The following is a 20,256-nucleotide window of genomic DNA, read 5'->3' as shown; positions in this document are numbered from 1 at the left end:
GATTCGAACCCTATACCTCATGTGACAATCCAACCCCATAGATCATGACATTTACGTTGGAGCACATAGATCGAAAATACAATCATATGGGTGAATATCATTCATACCTACGAATACAAAATGGATCACAATGCAGCACAAGCATTTATGTGGTTTGGTAGCACGTAGACTTCTACTCCAAAATTTATGATCCTTCCAGTAGACCACTCTCAAAATTCTCTTACAGAAATAGATACAAGATAGATGGAAAGAGACATCTCTTACAAGTTAATTACAAAGAGTACAGAGGTTTACAACAAAGGTGTTAAGATTTCGCAATAAGGCTTAAGTAAATTAATAATAAGATATCGTTGTAGATCATGTTAGTTAGCCTTTGATTTAAAACCTTTTAAAGTCTTGTCCCAGTAGCGAATTATCGACAAAAACTTATTGTGTTAGCAGTCATCAGTCAATTGCTTGACACCATTAGTTGATTGATCAACAAAGAGTTTTATTTAATCCCTAGCTCTCTTATAGCATCAAATTATCTCAATTTGTATATCCATCAAATCTCTGTCTCTATAATGTTTTTGTAATTTTTTATTTTAGTTAACACTTAAATCATGGGATGATTGACTCGGCCCTACAAAAATTTTTCACCGACCATTAGGATAAGTCGAGAAATGCTCGCAGCAGACGATTCAACCCAGTATTTTTAGGTCAACCGTCTATCAAATTTCTATATCGCATCATTAGGTGATAACCCTTATCCCGAGTAGGGGTGTAAACGAACCGAATCGAGTCGAATATGTTGAAAAATTTAAGGTTCGAATTCGGCTCGAAATATATATATTCGAGTTCGAGTTCGATTCGAAACTTGAAAATTTTAAAATTTTGTATTCGAGCTCGGTTCGAATTAGGGCTCGAGTTCGAGTTCAGCTTGAAAGATTCGAATATGTTCGCGAACTATTCGAATTATTCTTCGAAAATAGGTACTCGAAAGGTTCGAAATTTATTTTTTTAATATATATTTAACTTATATTAATAAAATATTAAGGCTCACGAGCAACTCGTAAACTATCAAACAATATAATTTGGGCTCGAGTTCAGCTCGAAAAAAGTTCGAACATGTTTGAATTCGACTCGAATTCGATAAATTCAAATACAAATTGAATATTTTTCGAGCCGGATCGAAGTGCTCACGAGCCGGCTCGAAAAGTTCGTGAGCCGATTCGATTTGTTTGCAGTCCTAATCCCAAGGCCCTTCCAAAACTGTCCCGTATACTTCGAAAGAGAAATAAATCACGGATAAATTCCTCCAACTTAATAGCCCTTTGTATGAGTCTAAGTGATCTGTAGTACATTTTGTACACTCTTGAAAATAGGTTCCATGATTTATTATAACAACGTCATATGTAACTATCAATTATGTAAATAGGTTCCAACAACTTGAAGTATGATTGCGCTAATAATTTAGAAGTGGCGTATAAATATGAAATTCACGTAATTACTGTACACTGAGACAAATACAACTCTATCATTCTGAGGCTAAGTATTGCTAATTAAGGTCGGTAATTAAGTAGTAATTGACCCTAAAATGGAAGCTCAGTTGGCACCGCGATTTAAAAAACAATGACAAGTAACAACAGAGACAAATTGCCCACTGTTTGCCTGCTTAACAATCAAATCAAATCAAATCGCACACTATTAATGTGGAAAACAACACCAATAATTACTAAATAATCAATAATTACTAATCCAAAAATTAATAATTCGATGGATATATCACATCAAACACACACACTCACTAGTTCAAATCTGTTGTCCATAAATTTTTCTGTCCCCGTATCTCATACGTCACCCTAATTTATCATCGACGGCCTCTGACCATCGTCCCGATCAACACTATAACTCTTGGGAAGATAAATCCAAGGGAGTTGTCATTGGCACGATCGGCGTTGGAATTCGGTCGGATCTGAGCAGGGACTCAGGTCGACGACAGAGATAAGTCTACTCAGATCCAGTAGAATTCCGATGCCGATCGTACCGATGGTGATCCCTTTGGATTCATCTTCCCTAAGGATTATAGTATTGATTGAGATGATGGCCGGAGGCTATCGATGATGGATTAGGATGACGAGTGAGATACAGGACTGGTGGTATTGAGGACTGGAGATTTAAACTGCAAGAACATCCTTAGAAAAAAAATTTTAAAAAAAAAACACGATCTAACTGTGGCAGTGGCAGTGTGCCTGCCCCATCTCTGTGGCCCCCACCACCAATTGAATCGATCCATCTCCCCTACCATGACACATTGACACTGCACAACAGAAGAGACGTGAACGGTTCTCCGATCTCCATTTGCCGATTTTTTCCTCTGTTTCCGCACGTGCACGGTGCATGCACCCTTCCACGACCTTCCATTTTATAATCATAATCATCCATCCAAATGAATCAATTAGGAAAAATACCCTAAACTTTTTTATGTTTAAATAATTCCGAAATTACCCTTATTTTTTTACTATCAGATAGTAGTTATGAGTTTATAACTACTAAATAATTATACCGTATATACTTAATACTAATAACAAGTAGATAATTATTACAATATAAATATTGCATTTCAAGACAGAATTAGGAATCTGGGGAGGGGCGAAATATGTGGGTTTAAACTGGAGGTATCTATGTCATTATCTTTTATTCACCATCGCCCTTGGCTCCGTAATTATATTGGCTAATATTATATTATATTATATTATATTATATTTAACTCTTATCAATATTAATAATACTATAACATAATAATTACATAACTATTATTTTTATTTATTTTTCACCCATATTATCCGTTTCATATTTTTTATATAACATAATATGAATATTTTATCTCTAGTAAACATTGATTAATGCTAGTATTTTTTTTGTTAATATTATATTATAGTATCTATTGATATTTCTTAGCAACACTACTATAATATTATAATTATAATAATTATAAAATCATAATTGTTACCATTGAATAACTATTAGATCATAGTTTCTATAAAAAAAATTGATATACAAAGAAAAAAGTTCAAAAATAAACATATTAAGTAATAGAGTCTATAAAAATAAAAATGATAGATCCTAAATTTATTTATTAATTATTTCTATACATTCAATGTACTCTATGGATAAAGAAATATATAAAGTCGAATATAGTAAAATAAGAAATTAAAAATTTTTGTTGAAATTATTCATTTGTAAATTTTTCGAAAAGTTAATTATAGATTATTCTCTCCATCAAAATAATAGGACTGTTATATTTACTACTAAATTTATGGAAGAGATGAAATAGAACCAGGTGAAGAATTAGATAAAAATTTACTATACATTCTAAAAAAATCTTTTATGAAAGAGAAAACGAAACGTTTTAATAAAAATTCTCGTTTTTTTGATAATCGAGAATGAATGAGAGAGGAACTCTCTGTTTTTTTTGTAATTTTAATAAAAAAAAGTGTTTTTTGGTTTTTTACCCGTATATAAATATTCATTATAAAGTATCGTTGACCTCTTCACATTTTTTTTTAAAAATAATTATTATTTTTAAAAGTGAAGAATTAGTCGTCCTAAAAAATTTTAATTGAAAATAAGTTAATCCTTTTATAATCATCCAACTAAATCTACCATATCAATGAACTGATTAATTTTATTTTAAAATAAAAAAAATAAAAATAATGCAATCCGTTGGATCATAACGTACGCAACCGCAGAAAATCCTATGGGGAAGCTTTCATAGAATTTATATATATTCATTTCTTTATGACCCATGACTTCTTGTCCCCTCGTCGCGTAGCGCAAGTCCGCACCAAGAAGATGGCCGCCAAATTAGTCAAACTAATCTTTGATTAATTTAGTAAATCCACTTTAAATCTTTTTTGGAACATTTCCTCGCCACCACTAATCTCAATCCGGATTTCAGATATATAAAAGTCGAGGGATAAAATTGATAATAAACAACACTATTGCTGGGCTCCGCATGAATAAAGTTGTCATCTCCATTATAATTTAATTATTGATTTTATATTAAGGTTTAAACTGAAATAAGTATAAATTTTTATTTAAATATTCTAGATGGAAAATCACTTTCGAATGAGGGATTCCAACTTAGGATTATTAAGTCATGAGGTGCTTTTGTGCAAATTTGCCCAAGAATGAATGACTGCTGACAGATAAAGGGAAGCTACGGGATAATGGAAGAAGAACACGGTAAAATTCTATTTTAATACCAGCAAGAGAAAAGGAGAGATAAAATGGAAATGGCAGTAGAGTAGGTACAGGGTTAGGACAGCTCCTTCAAAACACGCTCTTTTTTCCTTTTGCCCCTTCTCTCTCTTTCTCTCCCTCTCAGTTGCATTGTGCTACAGAGGTGCTTCTGGTGGGGAAGCTGATGCCATGGATGTGTAAGTGGATGGTGCTGTTTTCTCTTTTTCTTTTCTTCTTTCCGGTTTCTCCTATCCATTAATTGTGAGCTGTGAAGTGAAAGGGTGAAAGCAAGTCCGTCCCTTCCTGATCACTCCTGCAAGTTTCAGTTTTTTTTTCCCCTCTCTTTGGCTCCAATTTGGTCATCTCAAGCAACGATTGTTTGGGAAAGCTGTAATTTTGATAGGGGTGTGGTTCAATTGATGTTGAAAAGTTTGATTTTTGAGGTATTTTCGTTCTTTTTTGTAGGGATTTCATGTCGACGATTTTTTTTTTTTGGTGGCATCGAGTTATTTCCTTTCTGGATCTGCCATGCTCGCTTTTTCTCTTCCTACTTCTCCTGTACCTTGGATCTTCGATTTATGCATTGTTCCTTGTTCCTTCATTTCGGAAGAAAGAAGAAATCTAGAAATGGGTTTTCTTCGACTTTACTCTTGGCGGCGAGGTCTAATGGGATTTTTTTATCATTTTCTATATTATCCTTTCTTTGAAAAATTTCTCCTTTGCCTCTGTTGTTTCGTTTTCTTCTGAGATCTATAAACAATCTTCGCCGAAGTCTTGGAGAGTTTGTGGCCTCCGTTTTTTTACATCTGTCTACTATTAGCTGTTGATCTTCCGTGGGAACTCTACGAGAGTAATTTTTGGATGAAGTTTCTCTAGAGTTGATGACGTTTTTGCTCTCTCCTTACTGGTTTGTGGTGGCGGTGGTGGTGTTCCACCTTTTTGACTTGAACATGCTTCCTGCCCATGTTTCACTTCTTATCATTTCATGTGGTATGGTGTTTGACAAAAATGTTATTTTTATTTTCCCTTCCTCCCTTGATCTCTTCCTGATATAGTTGTGCTAGGCCTTGTTGGGATCTGAGTATGTTCAATACTTCCACATAAAATGACACCTGAGTGTGCTCATCTCTCACTTGACTTTGTGTCACTAACATTTAAGAGATTCTTAGGTGTTGATGCAGCCTGATCTAACTTTGTTGGTCTAATGAGACACCTGAATCTAGTCTTCCGTGCACATGAAATAATGTTCTTGAAATAATCTCCAAGTTACACTATGCGGTTCACATTTCTAGATGATCTCATAGATTTGACCTCTGTCCCTATGAATTTGCAGGCACAATAATCAGGTCAAGGGAGGAGAAAAAAGCTGGTTGGAATTTTGGATTTTGATGTTCGCTTTGTCTTCTTGAGGGGTCTCAGGAGCCAAGTCCTTTGTTATGGTGGAGGCTAAGCAAAAGAGAAGCCCCAGTAGAACCAGAACTTTTGGGACAGTGCAACTGCTGGATCATATAGAGATAACAGAGAGGACCTTCTTCAGATGTTATTATCCAGTGGAAATTCTCCAGATACAAGATGCTCCTTCAAGCTTCCAGAAGTAAGGACTAATGAGAGGGTTTCTTCGAGAAACCTACCGTCCCAAGAGGAATTAGATCCACCAATCCTTGGAGAGAGAGCTCCCAATTTCTCCATAAGGTAAAAGTGCTTCTTCATCTGGGGTTATTATTATTATTTTTAATAGACAAGTCATATCCTTCTTTCCACTGGGGTTCCCCTTTTGCCCCTCAATCATATAACATATAGGATGTGTATATATATATCTAAATCTATCCTTTCGAGTTCCAGTGTATGTGGATTCTTTTCTGTTTGCATCTTTTGTAGTTAGTTTAATTTCCTGGAGGTTTATCAACTACAATTATCAGATTCTTCTTTGTGCTCAGAAATTTATCACTACAGATGTAGAACAGCTAGAATTTATAAGCTCTATCTTGTTCCTTGATTGGAAAGAATCTAACTTTAGTAATTAACACTAAATATATTTAGAACAAATACAGCCCCAAAGGTCATCTGATAAGCAGGTCTCCTTTGCTTTGCTCCTATCTTTTTCGGGGAACATGGAGTTGAAGATTCTGGTTACTTGGTCGTGTAGAATTGAAATTCTCTAAGTGAGTCTATTTCATTTTTTTGTTCCTCAGAGATTATGTCTTTGCATCACGTCACCAAGGGATTGAAGTGTCTTGGCCGTTTGCCCCACAGTTCTTGAAGTTTTGCTTGAAGCATGGTGTCAAAGAGTTGTTGCCACCTTTTGAACACCCTGATATATTGAGAGTTAATTGTCTCAGAAAATTGGAAGCAGTAACTCAACCTACTGTTGGTTTAGAAGCTGAAACAGTTTCTTCAAACTTGGATATCATTACACCAATAATTGATGATCAATCCGATGAAGATCCTGCTAGTGTGCCAAAGGATTCAGGATTAACCTTGAAGGAACCTGTTTTAGCTCCATCCATCCATCTATCATCAAAGGAAACAAAATCTACTTCTAACTTTGGATTATTTGTGAATGAGTTGAGCCATAGTGATGCTGGAATTCCTTCAACATCCGGGACATCTCAACAAACTGAAGAAATTTCAAGTCAGATTGGTAATCCTCTTTCTGTATCTCTAGACAAATCTACTACAACACAGTCACAGTGTGAGGTTTCTGATCCTACCCGTGCTCTTGAAAAGTTGTGTGAACCTTTGGCAAAAAGAAACAGGCTGATAGTCAAATTGGCTTCAGTGTCGGAAACCAGACAAACAGAAGATGCTGTAAAAGATTCTGGCATAATACTGCATCCTATGGCTTCAAAGGTCTGCCCAGTCTGCAAAACATTTTCTTTTACTTCTAATACCACTTTGAATGCACACATAGACCAATGTCTCTCAATGGGGTCTAACTCTAAGGGCGTGCAGAATAATGTTTCAATATATAAAGTCAAGCCAAACAAAAAGAGGTTGATGGTGGATATATATGCGAGTTCTCACTGTTGCACTCTTGAAGATCTTGATAAGAGGAATGGTACAAACTGGAGCTCTGAAATGGCAATAATGACAATGCCAACTAATGGTGTGGATGTGCTGACTAAAAGACAAGTTTCACCAATTCATTCTGAATATGATAGGACCGAACCTGTGTATGTTGATTCACATGGTATAAAGCTTAGGATTTTGTCCAAGTTAAATGAACAAGAAGTATCACATGAAAAGTTTAAGCTCAGGAAACAAGCAAAAGAATCAAAGGCGAGGGAGGCTCTTTCAATTAACAAGAAAAAGAAATTTGCATCAAAATATATGAAAGTGAAAGCACAAAATGAGAAATGTTTCTCATCCAACTTTACAAAGTCACAGGTAAAGGATTCACTGCACAATAAACTTGGGTACTTTTACTTGTTTTTATGCTTTAATGATTCTTGAATACCAATATTTACCAAGGTCAAAAACATTAGATAGTTCAGTTTCTAAGAATTTTAGATAGTTTAGGTACATCTTGGATATTGAACATAGTTTTCATTTTGGTGTGTCAGACAATTTCCCTTTTTTCCATGATTAGCTATAGATCAATCATAGTATCATGGGACGTCATACAATGTAATTTCATTCAACAGTAGTGCTTAGTTCAGCTTCTTCTCAAGACACTTTTTCTTTATTCATTTGGTCTTGTTCCTTTTAAACTGGAGTTCTTTACTTTTCTTAACCAAGGTGTTGAATATTCTTGATCGTTTTTACTTGTAAAATTTGGATGTTTTACTCTTAGCATAGGTTTGTGCTTCTGGAGCAACATACTTTTGGTTTCAAGCAAAACACTCATGCTTATATTGCATCTGATTTTGCATGCAAAATTTATTTTTTTCCCACTTTTCTTTGTGCTTCTGATTACAATTGGGTGTAACAATATGTGGTAAACAGATCCATGTTACCGATAAGTTAGATTGCAACACAGAGAATCATCAGAAGAATGGCAAATCTCCGACACATGTATCGAAGCCAGAAGAGAGAGAGAAGATCATTCCATTTGCAACAGTAAAACAGTGGGCACGCGCTAAGCGCTCACAGGTTCGAAAAAAGTTGGCCATAGAAGACAATTGTGGTACCTCTGGGGACATGGTACCTTCTTACATGAATGTTCAACCAGATTCAGGTAACTCATTCTCTAGGTCAGCTGAAGAGCTGACTGGTTCTTCAAAGACAAAGAAAGTTAATTTCCTAAATGAAGCTTGTAGCATGAATCAAGAGAAGCATGGGTCTACGGAATTGCCTCAGCCAAACAGCATACATTCTGAAGATTTGACCACAACCAATAGCCTTGTTTTGAAATTATCTAGATCATCAGGGAGCTTTACATGTTCATCAGTGTTGAAATTAAAAGACAAGGATGTTGGGATTTGGGAAAGGTTCAATAGCGCTTCTAATAGGAAAACAATGATGCTGAAAGCCCAAAGAAGTTCAGCTTCAAAGGATAATGACACAACTAAGTGGCAACTTTGTAAAGAAGGAAGGAAAGTTGGAGCAATTGAGAAACCATCGATCTCAAAAAAGTTATGCAAGTACAGAACACTCTCAAGGTCTGTTCCAAAAGGAGAACTTCCATCATTGAGCAATGCAGGTTCGTCAAGCGCTGCAGGTTATGATTCCCTTCTCAGAGTAGATGGAAAAGAAACAATAGGATCTAACCAATTTTCTGCACGGAGGAATAATACAATGTTTGGAAAAGGATCTATGAATGATGTAATAGCTCGACACCCAAACATAATTGAATACCAGGAAAACAACAATTCAACAAATCTGAGCTCACAAACTCAATCCCATGGAACAGAAATTGAAACTTCAGGCATGCAAATGGAGATATTGGAGTCTAGAGATGATACAACCAAATCTTCCATGGAGAAAACTACAGTTCCTGTTGTTCACGATAGTGTAAACTCAGAAAAGGCTGCACCACCTCTTGGTGCAGAATTAGATTCTTGTCAATCTGAAGAACTTGCAAGTGAGGCCCACATAGAACAGTTCAAACAACATTTCAAATATCAAGAGAAGTTTCAAGGTGACAGTAATTTTAATGAGATTGGATACCAGCAGATTAAATTGGCAGAGGTCAGAGGCCAAAAAGATTCTCATTTGATGCAGCCAGGGCAAGATCAGGCTGATACTCTTTCTCTTCATGAGTCTAGTGGTTGTTTGACTTGTCACAATGATGAGCTAGAAAGGAGTTCATCAATAAACTCCATAAGAATTACAGCAAATCATTCAAAGAATGTATCTGACAGGGAACCATCTGGATCTCCCATTTCAACTGAGTCAACCATCTCTTTACCATCTCCGTCAGATTTCAAATTCCAAGATGCTGAAAAATTATCCAGAGCTACTAGTGTCAATGATTACCAAATTTCTGTAGTTCCTTCTGCAAAAAGTATTGAAGTAGCTCAGGAGAGAAACTTGGAGAATATAGAACATGAAACTAAAGACAACATGCCAGATAAAGAACTTCATCAGTGTGAGGATGCTAATTGCTTATGCGGCTCATGTAGAGAAAAAATTGACAAAGATTCCATACTGTTTAGACAAAATGGTGCCGATAGGACTACCACCTCAAAGTTGGTGTCAGACTTGTCCATTGGACCAAGGAACTCATCCTGTTTTACTCTATACCAGAATCGTAATGATAATATGATAAACAACTCAGAGATTGGACCACCCCAAAAGTTAACTTTGCTGAATAGCTCACCAGATTTGTCAGTCAATTTTCCAACTCGTAGCAATACATGTTCACCCAGGCCATCACTTCAATCACAGAATCATTCTGTTTCCAGTCCTATGCTAAGGTTGATGGGTAAAAACTTACTGGTCCAGAACTGTGAAGAAGTTGTGCAAAGTCAGCCTGCATTCAATGGCACTCAACAGGTAAATCTTTCTGGTTCTGAATATGAATTGACCTACAAACACACGAAGCAGGGCAACTTTCAGTATCAGCATAATCATCTATTTACTAGGCCTCCTCCAACTCTTTGCCAAACTGTTCCTCCAGTTGATCACCAGATTCCACTGAATTTACCTCGAAGGCCAATTGGCGGTGGCTTTACATGGGCTGCAGTACAACCAGGTTGCACAGCTAATCTCAATCAACAGATTCAGCAATGGCAACTGCGTAAAGACCCTCATCTATCTTATCAAATAATGGATCAGGTGATTGTGATTGATGATCCTTGGCATGAGAATGATGCAAGAGGATTCATAACAAGTTCAGCAAGCAATTTCCCTCCCCCAAACTCAGTTGATCCTTTTTTGCCTCATACTTCATTCTCCTGCTATCCATTACAAAACAAAATGGTAGAACATGTGAGACCCTTATTCCCTAATGTTTATTCAAGTGCCAGTGCCAGTGCCAGTGCCAATGCCAATGCCAATGCCAATGCCAGTGCCAGTTTTACGAGTCAGAAAATCACCTCAGAAAACCAGGGTCCCTTTATGCCAAGCCCCACCTTATTCCAGTCCCTCCCAGGTCAAAGAGCACCTGTAACGTACTACTCTAGGAACCTGCATTGGTCATAAACAAAGACCTCTATGTAAGTCATTTGGCAGATGAACTTTAATGCATCAAGCAAATGATACTCATTAAATGAACTAGCTGGCAAAATTGTTTATAGACCTTGTATTTGGTTCCATGTTCTGATACTCATGCTTAAAGGATTACATGTATTTCTTTCGTGGTGTGGTTATAAGCTCACTTCAGGTAGGCAGTATCGATCTCTTTTAAGGCGAATAGTAAAGTATTTACTAGTTGTTCATCTGGTTGCTTATTTAGCTGCATCCATGCGTGTGTTAAATGCTACATGCCAAGTATTCACCTAAGTATCTATGTAAACTGTCTATTTGTTCATATGTTCATCATTCTACCAACCAAATATAGTTTCTAAGATTAGTCATTCAATCCATTTAGCATGCATGTACATGTCTGTTTCATTGTTTTTTACTGGAACTTTGAAGAAGATTATATATATATATATATAGTTATCATTTTCATTAAATAGTAATGAAGATAGGTATTAAATTTTTTTGTTAAAATTGTTTCCTCTTATAATTATTTTGGCATTAGATAATTAATAAAAGTAATAATCTCTTTTTCTCCTGCATTTTGCTTTAATAATTTTGAATGTCTTTGACAACAAAAAATTATGAATTCCACTATCTAATTTAATAAATTAATACCATAATTATACAATTCAAGAAGTAGATCATTCACTTGGCCATTGTTAATACAAAAATAAAAATTAAAAAAAAAATCTAGTTTTCACAATGAGAAAGAGAAGATATCATATCGATTAATCAAGGATATATATCGAGCTAATTAACTCTTTCTGCGTCAATTAAAGAAAACAAACAATAATTAACAAGATGAAATCTTTGAACAAACAATATGAAATCCAGTCTAAATTTGGCCCTGGTTTTTCTTCTCTCCTTCGGACTCCGACGGCGGCAGCTGGTTGAGATCGAACGCCAACGGCGGACGCGCGGCTCTCCGGGGCGTAGATGATCGAGCTGCTTCTCTCAACCGTTTCAGGGCATACACAGCAATCCACTCTTTCTCGGACAACACTGGCAGCTCCTTCGCCTCCATTAACGGACTTGTATCAACGGCGGCGTCTCTGACAGTGATTCCGCTCCCGGTGTGGAAGTTCATGTGGCCTCCCAACGCTTGGTAAGAAGAGAACCTCTTGCGGCACACGAAGCACTCGCACTCACTAGGAGGAGCAACACCGGCGAACGTGCTGCACTCGCCGTTTCCCTCCGTATCATCCTTGATCAGTACTCTCCTCTTGATTAGTTTTTTCCTCTGTAATCTTTCCTGTTCAGTCATGAGCAAGAGGAAGTCGGTGTTGAGGACTCTGTTGACGACGAGAGAAGGAGGACCTGCATCGCCTCCACCATCCGCCGCCGGCGGCGGCGGTATTTCTGTTTTGGCCAATTTCGCGCGGGGATTTGGATCGGCGCCTCGGTAGTTTCTCTCCGGATGGCTCCTCAGGTGGCCATGCATGGCTTTACGCGAATCAAACGTCTTCTTGCACTCCGGGCACGTCGCAACAGAAGCCGCCGCCACCCCCTCCTCCTCGCTCCGGCGAAGGGCTCCTCCTGATTCCATCGAGATCAAGATCGACTGTGAATCGCGCGATGAGAAAAGAAGTGATCTTAGTTCGCACAAGAAGAGAATTTTGACGGCTTCCAGTTTTGGTGCAACAGATTTAACAAAAAAGGAAAGAAAAAAATAAAGAGAAGCCACGTGTTCTTCATCTTAAAAAAAATATTTAAAGAAGTAAAATAAAAAACACTTTCAGAAAGACCCGGTCACAATTAGAATAATCTAGCATTTGTTTGATTCATAATAATTATTTAAAAAAAAATCAGCCAAATAAAGTCTTGATTTTATTTTATTTTATTTTACAATCAAATAATTGAATGCACATTGTCTGATCGACCTATATATAAACATAGATTGAAATGTATCCAACTAAGAAATCTTAGAAACCTTTCCAGAATCCAAGAATCTCTTGAAAGAGTTCAGCTATGAGATCTCTGTTAGTAGTATCTATAAACGCATTGAACTCATCTCGGATCTCATAAATCTTGCCAAAGTTCACCAGGTATCTCATGCAGCCACTCTTCAGCCTAGGCAAGCAGTAAAGATCAGCAGTCTGCAGCCTCTCAATCACATTGCTTGCGTCCATGTCTTCCAGTAAGCTCTCGTGGCACGCTTCCTTGAGGTCCGGTACGCTGTACTTATCGGCAGCATGGAGGAGGGCGAGCCGGTGGCTCAAGAATTCCTCCGGCCGGAAGTTGCCATAGATGTAATTGAGGAAGGCCCGGCAAGCCTCAAATGACATGTCTGATATGTTCACCGCGGAGAGCTCCTTCTCCCTGAGATTGTGGGAGAACATGCTGCGGAACACCGGCGATCTTGCTGCTAGGATGGCACGGTGGGCGCTGATACTCCCGCCGTCTGCAGCATTGATGGTGATGTCGGTATGGATGCCCTCGGCCAACATCTGGCCGAGGGAGGCAAGTGTTGTGTTCATCGAACGCCTCTCGATATGGTAGTTGGACCAGATGGAGGAAGCCTCTCCACCCTGTGTGTTCAGAAACTACAGTTAGAGATTCAAAGACATGGAATCAACCACATAGAATTATTTCACAATCACATCTTCTATTGATAAAAGATTGTCTTTGCAAAAGGAAAGGAGACAAAGTGATTGCAAATTGAAGCAATTTAGATTTAGATGTTACCAATTGAATATGGAATGTGCAGCAAATAACAGAAATCATACCCTATTACCAAATCGACCTAGGAAGGAAGTTGCTGGGAATATTTGCTTACTGATGAAGGTAAAATCTTTAGATCAAGGAACTCAATATCAATGATCAATCTTCCACTCGACAAATCGTCGAGTACCAACACGAAATCGTCATTGTTCTTCAGTAACTTGTCACAAACTCCTGCAGATAAAAAACAGAAAACTTGTGGTTATGAACAAAACAAGCAGGACGAGAGCATGCCCTGTTCTGCGGTGAGCTATCCAATTGACCTGCGTGGACGACAGTCTTGCGGGAGGAGGATGACACGGAGACGAACTTGATGTTGAAGGATGCAATGGGCGGCTGCTTTCTCGTTAGATGGCACATCTCGGGGAAAAGCTTCACAAGTAACTGTTCGTTCTTCTCTACGCTGAGATACCTTCAGGAAAGCAGAAAAAAATCAACCAAGAAAATCAACCAAGAAAAAAGGATAAATTTTGGGGAAACCCTAAATCGTACCAATTCCAGAGGCCGACCTTGAAGGGGTCGGACTTGCGGTAAGTGCAGGAAGCAACGTTTTCGATCCGCCATTGCGCCAGGCGCTGCGTCGTCTCCACCCTGTACGCGTGCTCGTTCATCGATGACGACGACGACGCCGGTGCGGCCGCGACCTCATTAATGCAATCGAAGATCCCGAAGAGAGAAGGAACGGAAATTGGGCGAGATTAAGGCTTCACAGCACGCAAGGCACCTGGAATCGCTTCTGCGCGCCGTGGCGATGGAGTTGGAGGAAGGCGCCGGGAAGGGGAAGGCTGCGTTGCTGGGTTACGATAAAGTTTGCTCTTTTCTATTTTTCTATTTTTTTTTAAAAAAAAAAAATTATTATTTAGTTTATGATTTTTTTCCTTTTTCTAAATTTAGAGGTAAAATCAAGCGTTTGTTCTATTTTAAATTGTATAAATAAAAATAACGGCTTTACCCGGCGTAAGGAAGCAAGTTAACATAGAAAAGATAATAAATTAGAATAAAACTTAGTTTATACATATTTCTCAACCCGTGAACTAATCGTCTAACTCCAGTCTATCGCAGATTGATTCGTGCGGGTCATGGGCCTAGATGGATCGACTCACGTCGGACTTGAGTTTATAAAATTATAACACAATCCGTTTAAATTATTTGACGGGATAGATCAATTCGACGGACTCAATCTAAATTGACAGTTCTATTTCCATGTTACAAGGTGGACTATTTGAAATCAAAATTAATATACTTTTAAATGTATATCTTTGAAATTGATAAAATTATTATAAATTTATTATAAGAGTTATATTTTAAACTAGTAGATTATAAATTTAGAGATATGTTCTTAATTTATCAAATTTAAATCAGACATAAAAATACATTAAAAATATTTTTAAAAATATATTAATTTTAATTTAAAATAATTAAAGTTGTCTTTTCTATCAATCAATTTCGGACGAAATAAACTTATGACCTATTAAAAACAAAGGAGATAAAAAAAACATGGTACGTGATTTTAGTTTTGGTACTTGATCTGGATAATAACGAAATTCACGTGGATCAGTAAAATGTTCTAAAAATAATGAATATTAGAAAATAGAAAATTCATCAGGTTGAACTTTATATAGTAATTGAAATTTAGGAAAAGAAGCCGGATATGGATTATAAAAAATAAATAAAATAAAATTAGGAAATTAAGGAAATGATATATGAATGTTTTAGACAGAGAAAAAGTATTTATAGGAAACTTTTATTATTAAAATATTTTATAAATTAATTTTTAATCAAAGAAGGCTACTTCGATAATTTAAGTAAAAAAACAAAAAGAGTATATTTAGGCCTCGTCGGCGCCTCGGTTGGAGGCCATCAACAGGATCCGACCCGTTAAACACCCCTATAATACCACCCTTCCTATTGATCGGATGGTGGACCCGCTTAAGTGAGCTGGCGCACAGCAATCTGTTACCCAGCAGGACTGGAAATCTCTGGAACCACCCAAGTGCTTACACATCCTTTTATTCGCAAGGACGTCAGGGACCCACCATACTGTGGGGGGTAATGTCGAGCGGTGGATATCACGATCCGACAGATACGAATATTGAAACGACAAGGGACACGAGGCCGCTTCCATCGATTCTTATACGAAAATACAATATTATTTTAGCCACCGACGCCCGCTTCCCCTTTCTTCGTCTCCTCTTCGTTCGAAGGCGCTCTCCTTCTCTTCGATCGCAATGTGGGCGGGCGGCGTAGAGTAATCCTTCTCTGCTGTCTTCCTCTTGCGATCTCCGATCGCGTGTCGTCGGTTACGCCGTCGAAATCGCCCCCAAGTCCCTCCAAATCCAGCCAGCTGGTGCCGTTTTCCGCCCCGCGTCAAAACCAAGTCTTTTTTTTTTTTTCGTTCTTTTCGGTGGGAGATCCTTTCAGGGAACTTGATTATGACAGAGGTTGGTGGCGTGTTAATCTGCTGAAAAATTGATTTTTGTCAGTTTTTTTTCCCTGGGTGGGGCTTTTGTTAGATTGAAAAATTTTGGCTGTTTCGTCGAAGATTTGTGCTTCTGTAAGCTCGCATCATTTGCATCGGAGATTTGATTGTTCTCTGTTGGATTTAGTGGAGAAGAGAGGATTCGAATTGAATGCGAGGCGATTTTGTTGTCTATGGGGCGCAGCGCATTTTGGTCTCAGAAGATGTGCAAGTTCGGGAGGACGAAAGGACCCGAGTCCAGAGGAGAGAGGTATCATGGGATGAAATCAGGAGGCGAGGCGAAGGTGGAGAAGATGAAGGAGAGGTCCAAGCTAAAGCTTTGGATGATGAGGACGATGACCACCGTTCTGTTCTGGACGTGCATCCTCCAGCTCACGGTGCTGCGGGAGTCGTGGGGGTCCAAGGTCCTGAAAGCTTGGCCTTCTTGCTTTACTCCGCCGGATTCACTACTTAACGCGAAACAAGTCACCCCAGTCGTCGACAAGATTGTTCTTCCCCCTAAAAGTGAGTTATTTATTTTCACGATTTTGATTCTGTATGAATGAAATCTATTAATAACCTACAGATTTGCATTACAAACAGCATTGCTTCGTTCAATTTGTTGTTTAATACGTTGGATGCGTGATTTCTTTTCTTTCTTTCAAACTCAAAACGTTTGATTTCTTGGTCCTTGTTTCCATTTGCCTTTTTTTCTTTGACTATGGAAAGAAATGGTTAGCTTGCATTACCTTTGTGTTTCCTTATGGTTGACCGGTTCCGAACCATTGATGAGTGCCCACTATGATTTTTTTTTTTTTTACTAATTTTGTGCTTGTGATTCCTTTATTTGTGGCGCACCACGATATATCTTTTAAACCACTATCAGTGCTTGTTTCGTCATCTCTTCCTTATGATGGCATGCCCAAGATTTTCCCATCGTTTATAGTCATTAGTTTTTGCTGCGGTCACAAAAATCTCTAACCACCAGATGGAAGGAAATCGTTGAATATTTTTAGCTGTAATCTAAGCATAACTATCTATCTCCTGTGTCATATTTTTAGCTGTAATTTAAGCATAATTATCTCCTCCTGTCTATGAATTTATTTATTTTCCTCTAGGAATCTACAGAAATAACGGGTACATAATGATCTCATGCAATGGAGGGCTTAACCAAATGCGAGCAGCGGTAAAGGATTAGATCAACACTTTGCTCTTCAAATCGGATAATATATGTCATCACTTTGCTTTGCATGAAAATATGAATGAGTAATGACTGATGAAACAATTGTTTTCTTCAGATATGTGATATGGTGGCTATTGCAAGATATCTAAATGTGACACTCATAGTTCCAGAGTTGGATAAGACATCATTTTGGGCTGATACCAGGTGTGTGCGAATTGTTTGTTCAAATTTCATTCTGGCATTCACTAAATTGGTATATCCTGATATTTCAGTGAGTTCCAAGACATTTTTGATGTCGATCACTTTATCACTTCATTGCGAGATGAGGTCCGGATATTGAAAGAACTACCACCTAGATTAAAGAGTAAGGCTGAACTAGGAATGGTGTACTCTATGCCGCCTATTAGTTGGTCTGATTGGTCTTACTACTACGATCAGGTTGGTTAATTCTTTTTTAAGCATGGCGAAACAATGTTGTTAATTGCTATTACCCTACTATAGTACTCATAGTAATGTCGTTCTGCCAACTAGATTCTTCCTTTGGTGAAGAAGTACAAGGTTGTGCACTTCAATAGGACGGATGCAAGGCTTGCAAATAATGGCCTACCAATTGAGATTCAGAAGTTACGTTGCCGAGTGAACTATGATGCTCTGAGATTCACTTCTCAGATTGAAGAATTGGGTAGACGGGCGGTGAGAATTCTGCAGAAAAATGGCCCCGTTTTGGTTCTTCATTTAAGATACGAGATGGACATGTTAGCTTTTTCTGGATGTACTCATGGTTGCACTAGTGAAGAGGCAGAAGAGTTAACAAGAATGAGGTATGATAGTTTTTTTTCGCTTATGTTAAGTCTAGTTTCTTTGGTTTCTATCAGCACCTACATGGTTATCTAATATACAGGTATGCATATCCGTGGTGGAAGGAGAAAGTTATCGACTCTGAAACAAAAAGGAAAGATGGACTCTGCCCCTTAACACCTGAAGAGATTGCTCTTATTTTGAGAGCACTAGAGATAGATCGTGATATCCAAGTATATATAGCAGCTGGAGAAATATTTGGTGGGAAAAGAAGAATGGAAGCCCTTTCTGATGCATTTCCAAATCTGGTGTGTTTTTGTTAGAGCTTGTCATTGGTTAGTTATCTTATAGTTCTTATTTTCCTTAATTAGCTTTCTGATCTATGGACAGGTGAGGAAGGAAATATTATTGGGACAATCAGATCTGAAATATTTCCAGAACCACTCGTCGCAAATGGCAGCCTTAGATTACATTGTTTCTTTGAATAGTGATATCTTTATACCAACCTACGACGGAAACATGGCTAAGGTCGTTGAGGGTCATCGCAGGTACCATCCTTTCCATCTCTTCAATGACATTGTTTCAGACGAAGAATTTTCTTTATGGCTCGACATATAAGCAATGCCTTTGGCTAATGATGATAAATCTTATTTCCTTGGAGTAATTGTTTTCGCCTTGTACTTGTCTTTCCTAAGGTTAGCTATTGTATGATTTGCAGAGCCTTGGGTTTCAAGAAGACCATCGTCTTAGACCGAAAACTCCTTGTCGAACTGATTGACCAGTACGATAACGGAACTCTAGGGTGGGATGACTTTTCTTTATCGGTCAAGGCCGCTCATGCTAATCACATGGGGTGGCCTACTTCGCGATCCGTAATTCCTGACAGGCCTAAGGAAGAAGACTATTTCTATGCCAATCCACAAGAGTGTCTCCCACAAACTGATAAGTCATGGACTTCATGAGCTCTATCACTGTGTCATTCGCACCTAGATCACCACATTTTGGAGAACATCAATCGATCATTCTACTGAGATCTTCGCTCCGCTATAAGAAAAGATGGAGAATTTCCTTAAGGAAATGTCGATGTACAAGAAAAGGTTAGGATACTGGAGGAGTCATCATTCATGCAGCTTCTCAAATATACATATTTGTTACATATCATTCTCTCCATAATAAATCTGATCCTTGTACATAAAGATGAGTGGGAAAAGATCTAAAACTCTGGCAATTTTCGACTGCTTGTACAGCATAGGAGATGGAAAAAAAAGACTAATTTATCTCAATTCGCGATCTTGTTGGATGACAGTTATCTCTCTCTTTTTTTGATGATTGAAAATGTGAATTTTGTTCCAGTAAATCAAGTCATATTTATGCATTTGATATCGATTTGTTTAGTTCCATGAGATTGTTCTGATGCTTATCAAAAGTCTTATAACAACTCTTCCTATATGCACTTCTAATCATTTTTTTAGTCAACAGATATTATCGACTCGATCCTATAAAAATTTCACGCTGACTATTTCACGCTGACTATTAAGATAAATTTGGCAATACTCACGACAGTCTATCTCACTTTCTTAGATCCACTACCGATTGGAGGAATCTCTTATAATTCATCAAAGTTAAGTTTTGACCTTGAGATTTTTGAGATTCATAAGGGTGTAATCGAGCCGAGTCGAACTCTTGGATGTTTGAGTTTGACTCGTTTATAATCGAGCCGAGCTCGAACTTTATTTAACGAATATATTCATGGCTCACGAGCTTTTATCGAGTCTAAACGAGCTTAATAAATATAAATTATAAATTTAAATATTCATTACAACTAAATTATATATTTTTTAAAAAATTATAATATTCTTGTTAAAATTTATAATTTTATTCTAATAAATAAATTTAATATATTCGTCTATGTTTTTCATAAGTAGAGTGTAAAATCTATAAATTCAATATCAAAATTATTATTTTTTATTTAAAAATTGATTTATGAACTTACCGAACATGTTCACGAGCTAACGAGCTGAATATTGTGAAGCTTGAGCTTGATTTGTTTATCTTAACGAGCCTCATTAAACGAGCTCAAACGAGCTTTTATCGAATCGTGCTTCGAATAGCTCACGAGCGGCTTGACTCATTTACATCCCTAGAGATTCATACTTGCATTCATTCATTCAACATAGTAAAAAGTGATTACGTTAATCCCAGGTGTCCCTCGCAGTACGTTCCCATTTTATATAAAAGAAAGTAA

At 37.5% G+C, this 20,256-nt stretch overlaps 3 protein-coding genes across 4 annotated transcripts; 2 read left to right on the top strand and 1 right to left on the bottom strand.

Annotated features, from left to right (window-relative positions):
• Window positions 1-4,264: 4,264 nt before the first annotated feature.
• On the top strand, window positions 4,265-10,963 carry LOC121990222. Of its 2 annotated transcripts, none has more exons than XM_042544406.1 (4): window positions 4,265-4,421; window positions 5,558-5,916; window positions 6,417-7,611; window positions 8,170-10,963. In XM_042544406.1, the coding sequence occupies exons 2-4, from the start codon at window positions 5,762-5,764 to the stop codon at window positions 10,807-10,809; spliced, it is 3,990 nt and encodes a 1,329-aa protein (XP_042400340.1). In that variant the 5' UTR covers window positions 4,265-4,421; window positions 5,558-5,761; the 3' UTR covers window positions 10,810-10,963. The 2 variants fall into 2 exon arrangements, with proteins under 2 accessions (XP_042400340.1, XP_042400343.1); XM_042544409.1 differs by lacking the exon at window positions 4,265-4,421 and adding an exon at window positions 4,521-4,667.
• A 1,678-nt stretch (window positions 10,964-12,641) lies between these two features.
• Window positions 12,642-14,384, bottom strand: LOC121990209 (BTB/POZ domain-containing protein At1g55760-like). The gene is made up of 4 exons (XM_042544400.1): window positions 14,065-14,384; window positions 13,836-13,984; window positions 13,628-13,746; window positions 12,642-13,379 (listed from the first exon to the last, which is right to left on the bottom strand). The coding sequence occupies exons 1-4, from the start codon at window positions 14,181-14,183 to the stop codon at window positions 12,774-12,776; spliced, it is 993 nt and encodes a 330-aa protein (XP_042400334.1). The 5' UTR covers window positions 14,184-14,384; the 3' UTR covers window positions 12,642-12,773.
• A 1,326-nt stretch (window positions 14,385-15,710) lies between these two features.
• LOC121990197 (rhamnogalacturonan I rhamnosyltransferase 1-like) lies at window positions 15,711-19,386 on the top strand. The gene is made up of 8 exons (XM_042544394.1): window positions 15,711-16,555; window positions 17,149-17,216; window positions 17,329-17,417; window positions 17,486-17,651; window positions 17,745-18,034; window positions 18,115-18,319; window positions 18,402-18,559; window positions 18,730-19,386. Exons 1-8 carry the CDS (start codon window positions 16,225-16,227, stop codon window positions 18,971-18,973), a joined length of 1,551 nt encoding a protein of 516 aa, XP_042400328.1. The 5' UTR covers window positions 15,711-16,224; the 3' UTR covers window positions 18,974-19,386.
• Window positions 19,387-20,256: the final 870 nt, after the last annotated feature.

Source organism: Zingiber officinale, chromosome 1B, assembly GCF_018446385.1.
Source record: "Zingiber officinale cultivar Zhangliang chromosome 1B, Zo_v1.1, whole genome shotgun sequence".
In the NCBI taxonomy this organism is placed as follows: Eukaryota; Viridiplantae; Streptophyta; class Magnoliopsida; order Zingiberales; family Zingiberaceae; genus Zingiber; species Zingiber officinale.
The sequence above is the reverse complement of the archived record's forward strand: the minus strand, read 5'-3'. Positions and strand labels throughout refer to the sequence as shown.

What these genes read in the sequence shown, in the direction of transcription:
- LOC121990222 (XM_042544406.1), top strand. Translation starts at nt 5,762, where the DNA reads ATGTTATTATCCAGTGGAAATTCTCCAGATACAAGATGCTCCTTCAAG. An exon ending in GCTCCCAATTTCTCCATAAG is followed by an intron (nt 5,917 to 6,416) that starts GTAAAAGTGCTT and finishes TTTGTTCCTCAG; the next exon opens with AGATTATGTCTTTGCATCAC. An exon ending in CCAACTTTACAAAGTCACAG is followed by an intron (nt 7,612 to 8,169) that starts GTAAAGGATTCA and finishes TGTGGTAAACAG; the next exon opens with ATCCATGTTACCGATAAGTT.
- LOC121990209 (XM_042544400.1), bottom strand. Translation starts at nt 14,183, where the DNA reads ATGAACGAGCACGCGTACAGGGTGGAGACGACGCAGCGCCTGGCGCAA. An exon ending in CAAGACTGTCGTCCACGCAG is followed by an intron (nt 13,747 to 13,835) that starts GTCAATTGGATA and finishes TTTTATCTGCAG; the next exon opens with GAGTTTGTGACAAGTTACTG. An exon ending in TAAAGATTTTACCTTCATCA is followed by an intron (nt 13,380 to 13,627) that starts GTAAGCAAATAT and finishes CTGAACACACAG; the next exon opens with GGTGGAGAGGCTTCCTCCAT.
- LOC121990197 (XM_042544394.1), top strand. Translation starts at nt 16,225, where the DNA reads ATGGGGCGCAGCGCATTTTGGTCTCAGAAGATGTGCAAGTTCGGGAGG. An exon ending in GAAGAGTTAACAAGAATGAG is followed by an intron (nt 18,035 to 18,114) that starts GTATGATAGTTT and finishes TCTAATATACAG; the next exon opens with GTATGCATATCCGTGGTGGA. An exon ending in CTGATGCATTTCCAAATCTG is followed by an intron (nt 18,320 to 18,401) that starts GTGTGTTTTTGT and finishes ATCTATGGACAG; the next exon opens with GTGAGGAAGGAAATATTATT.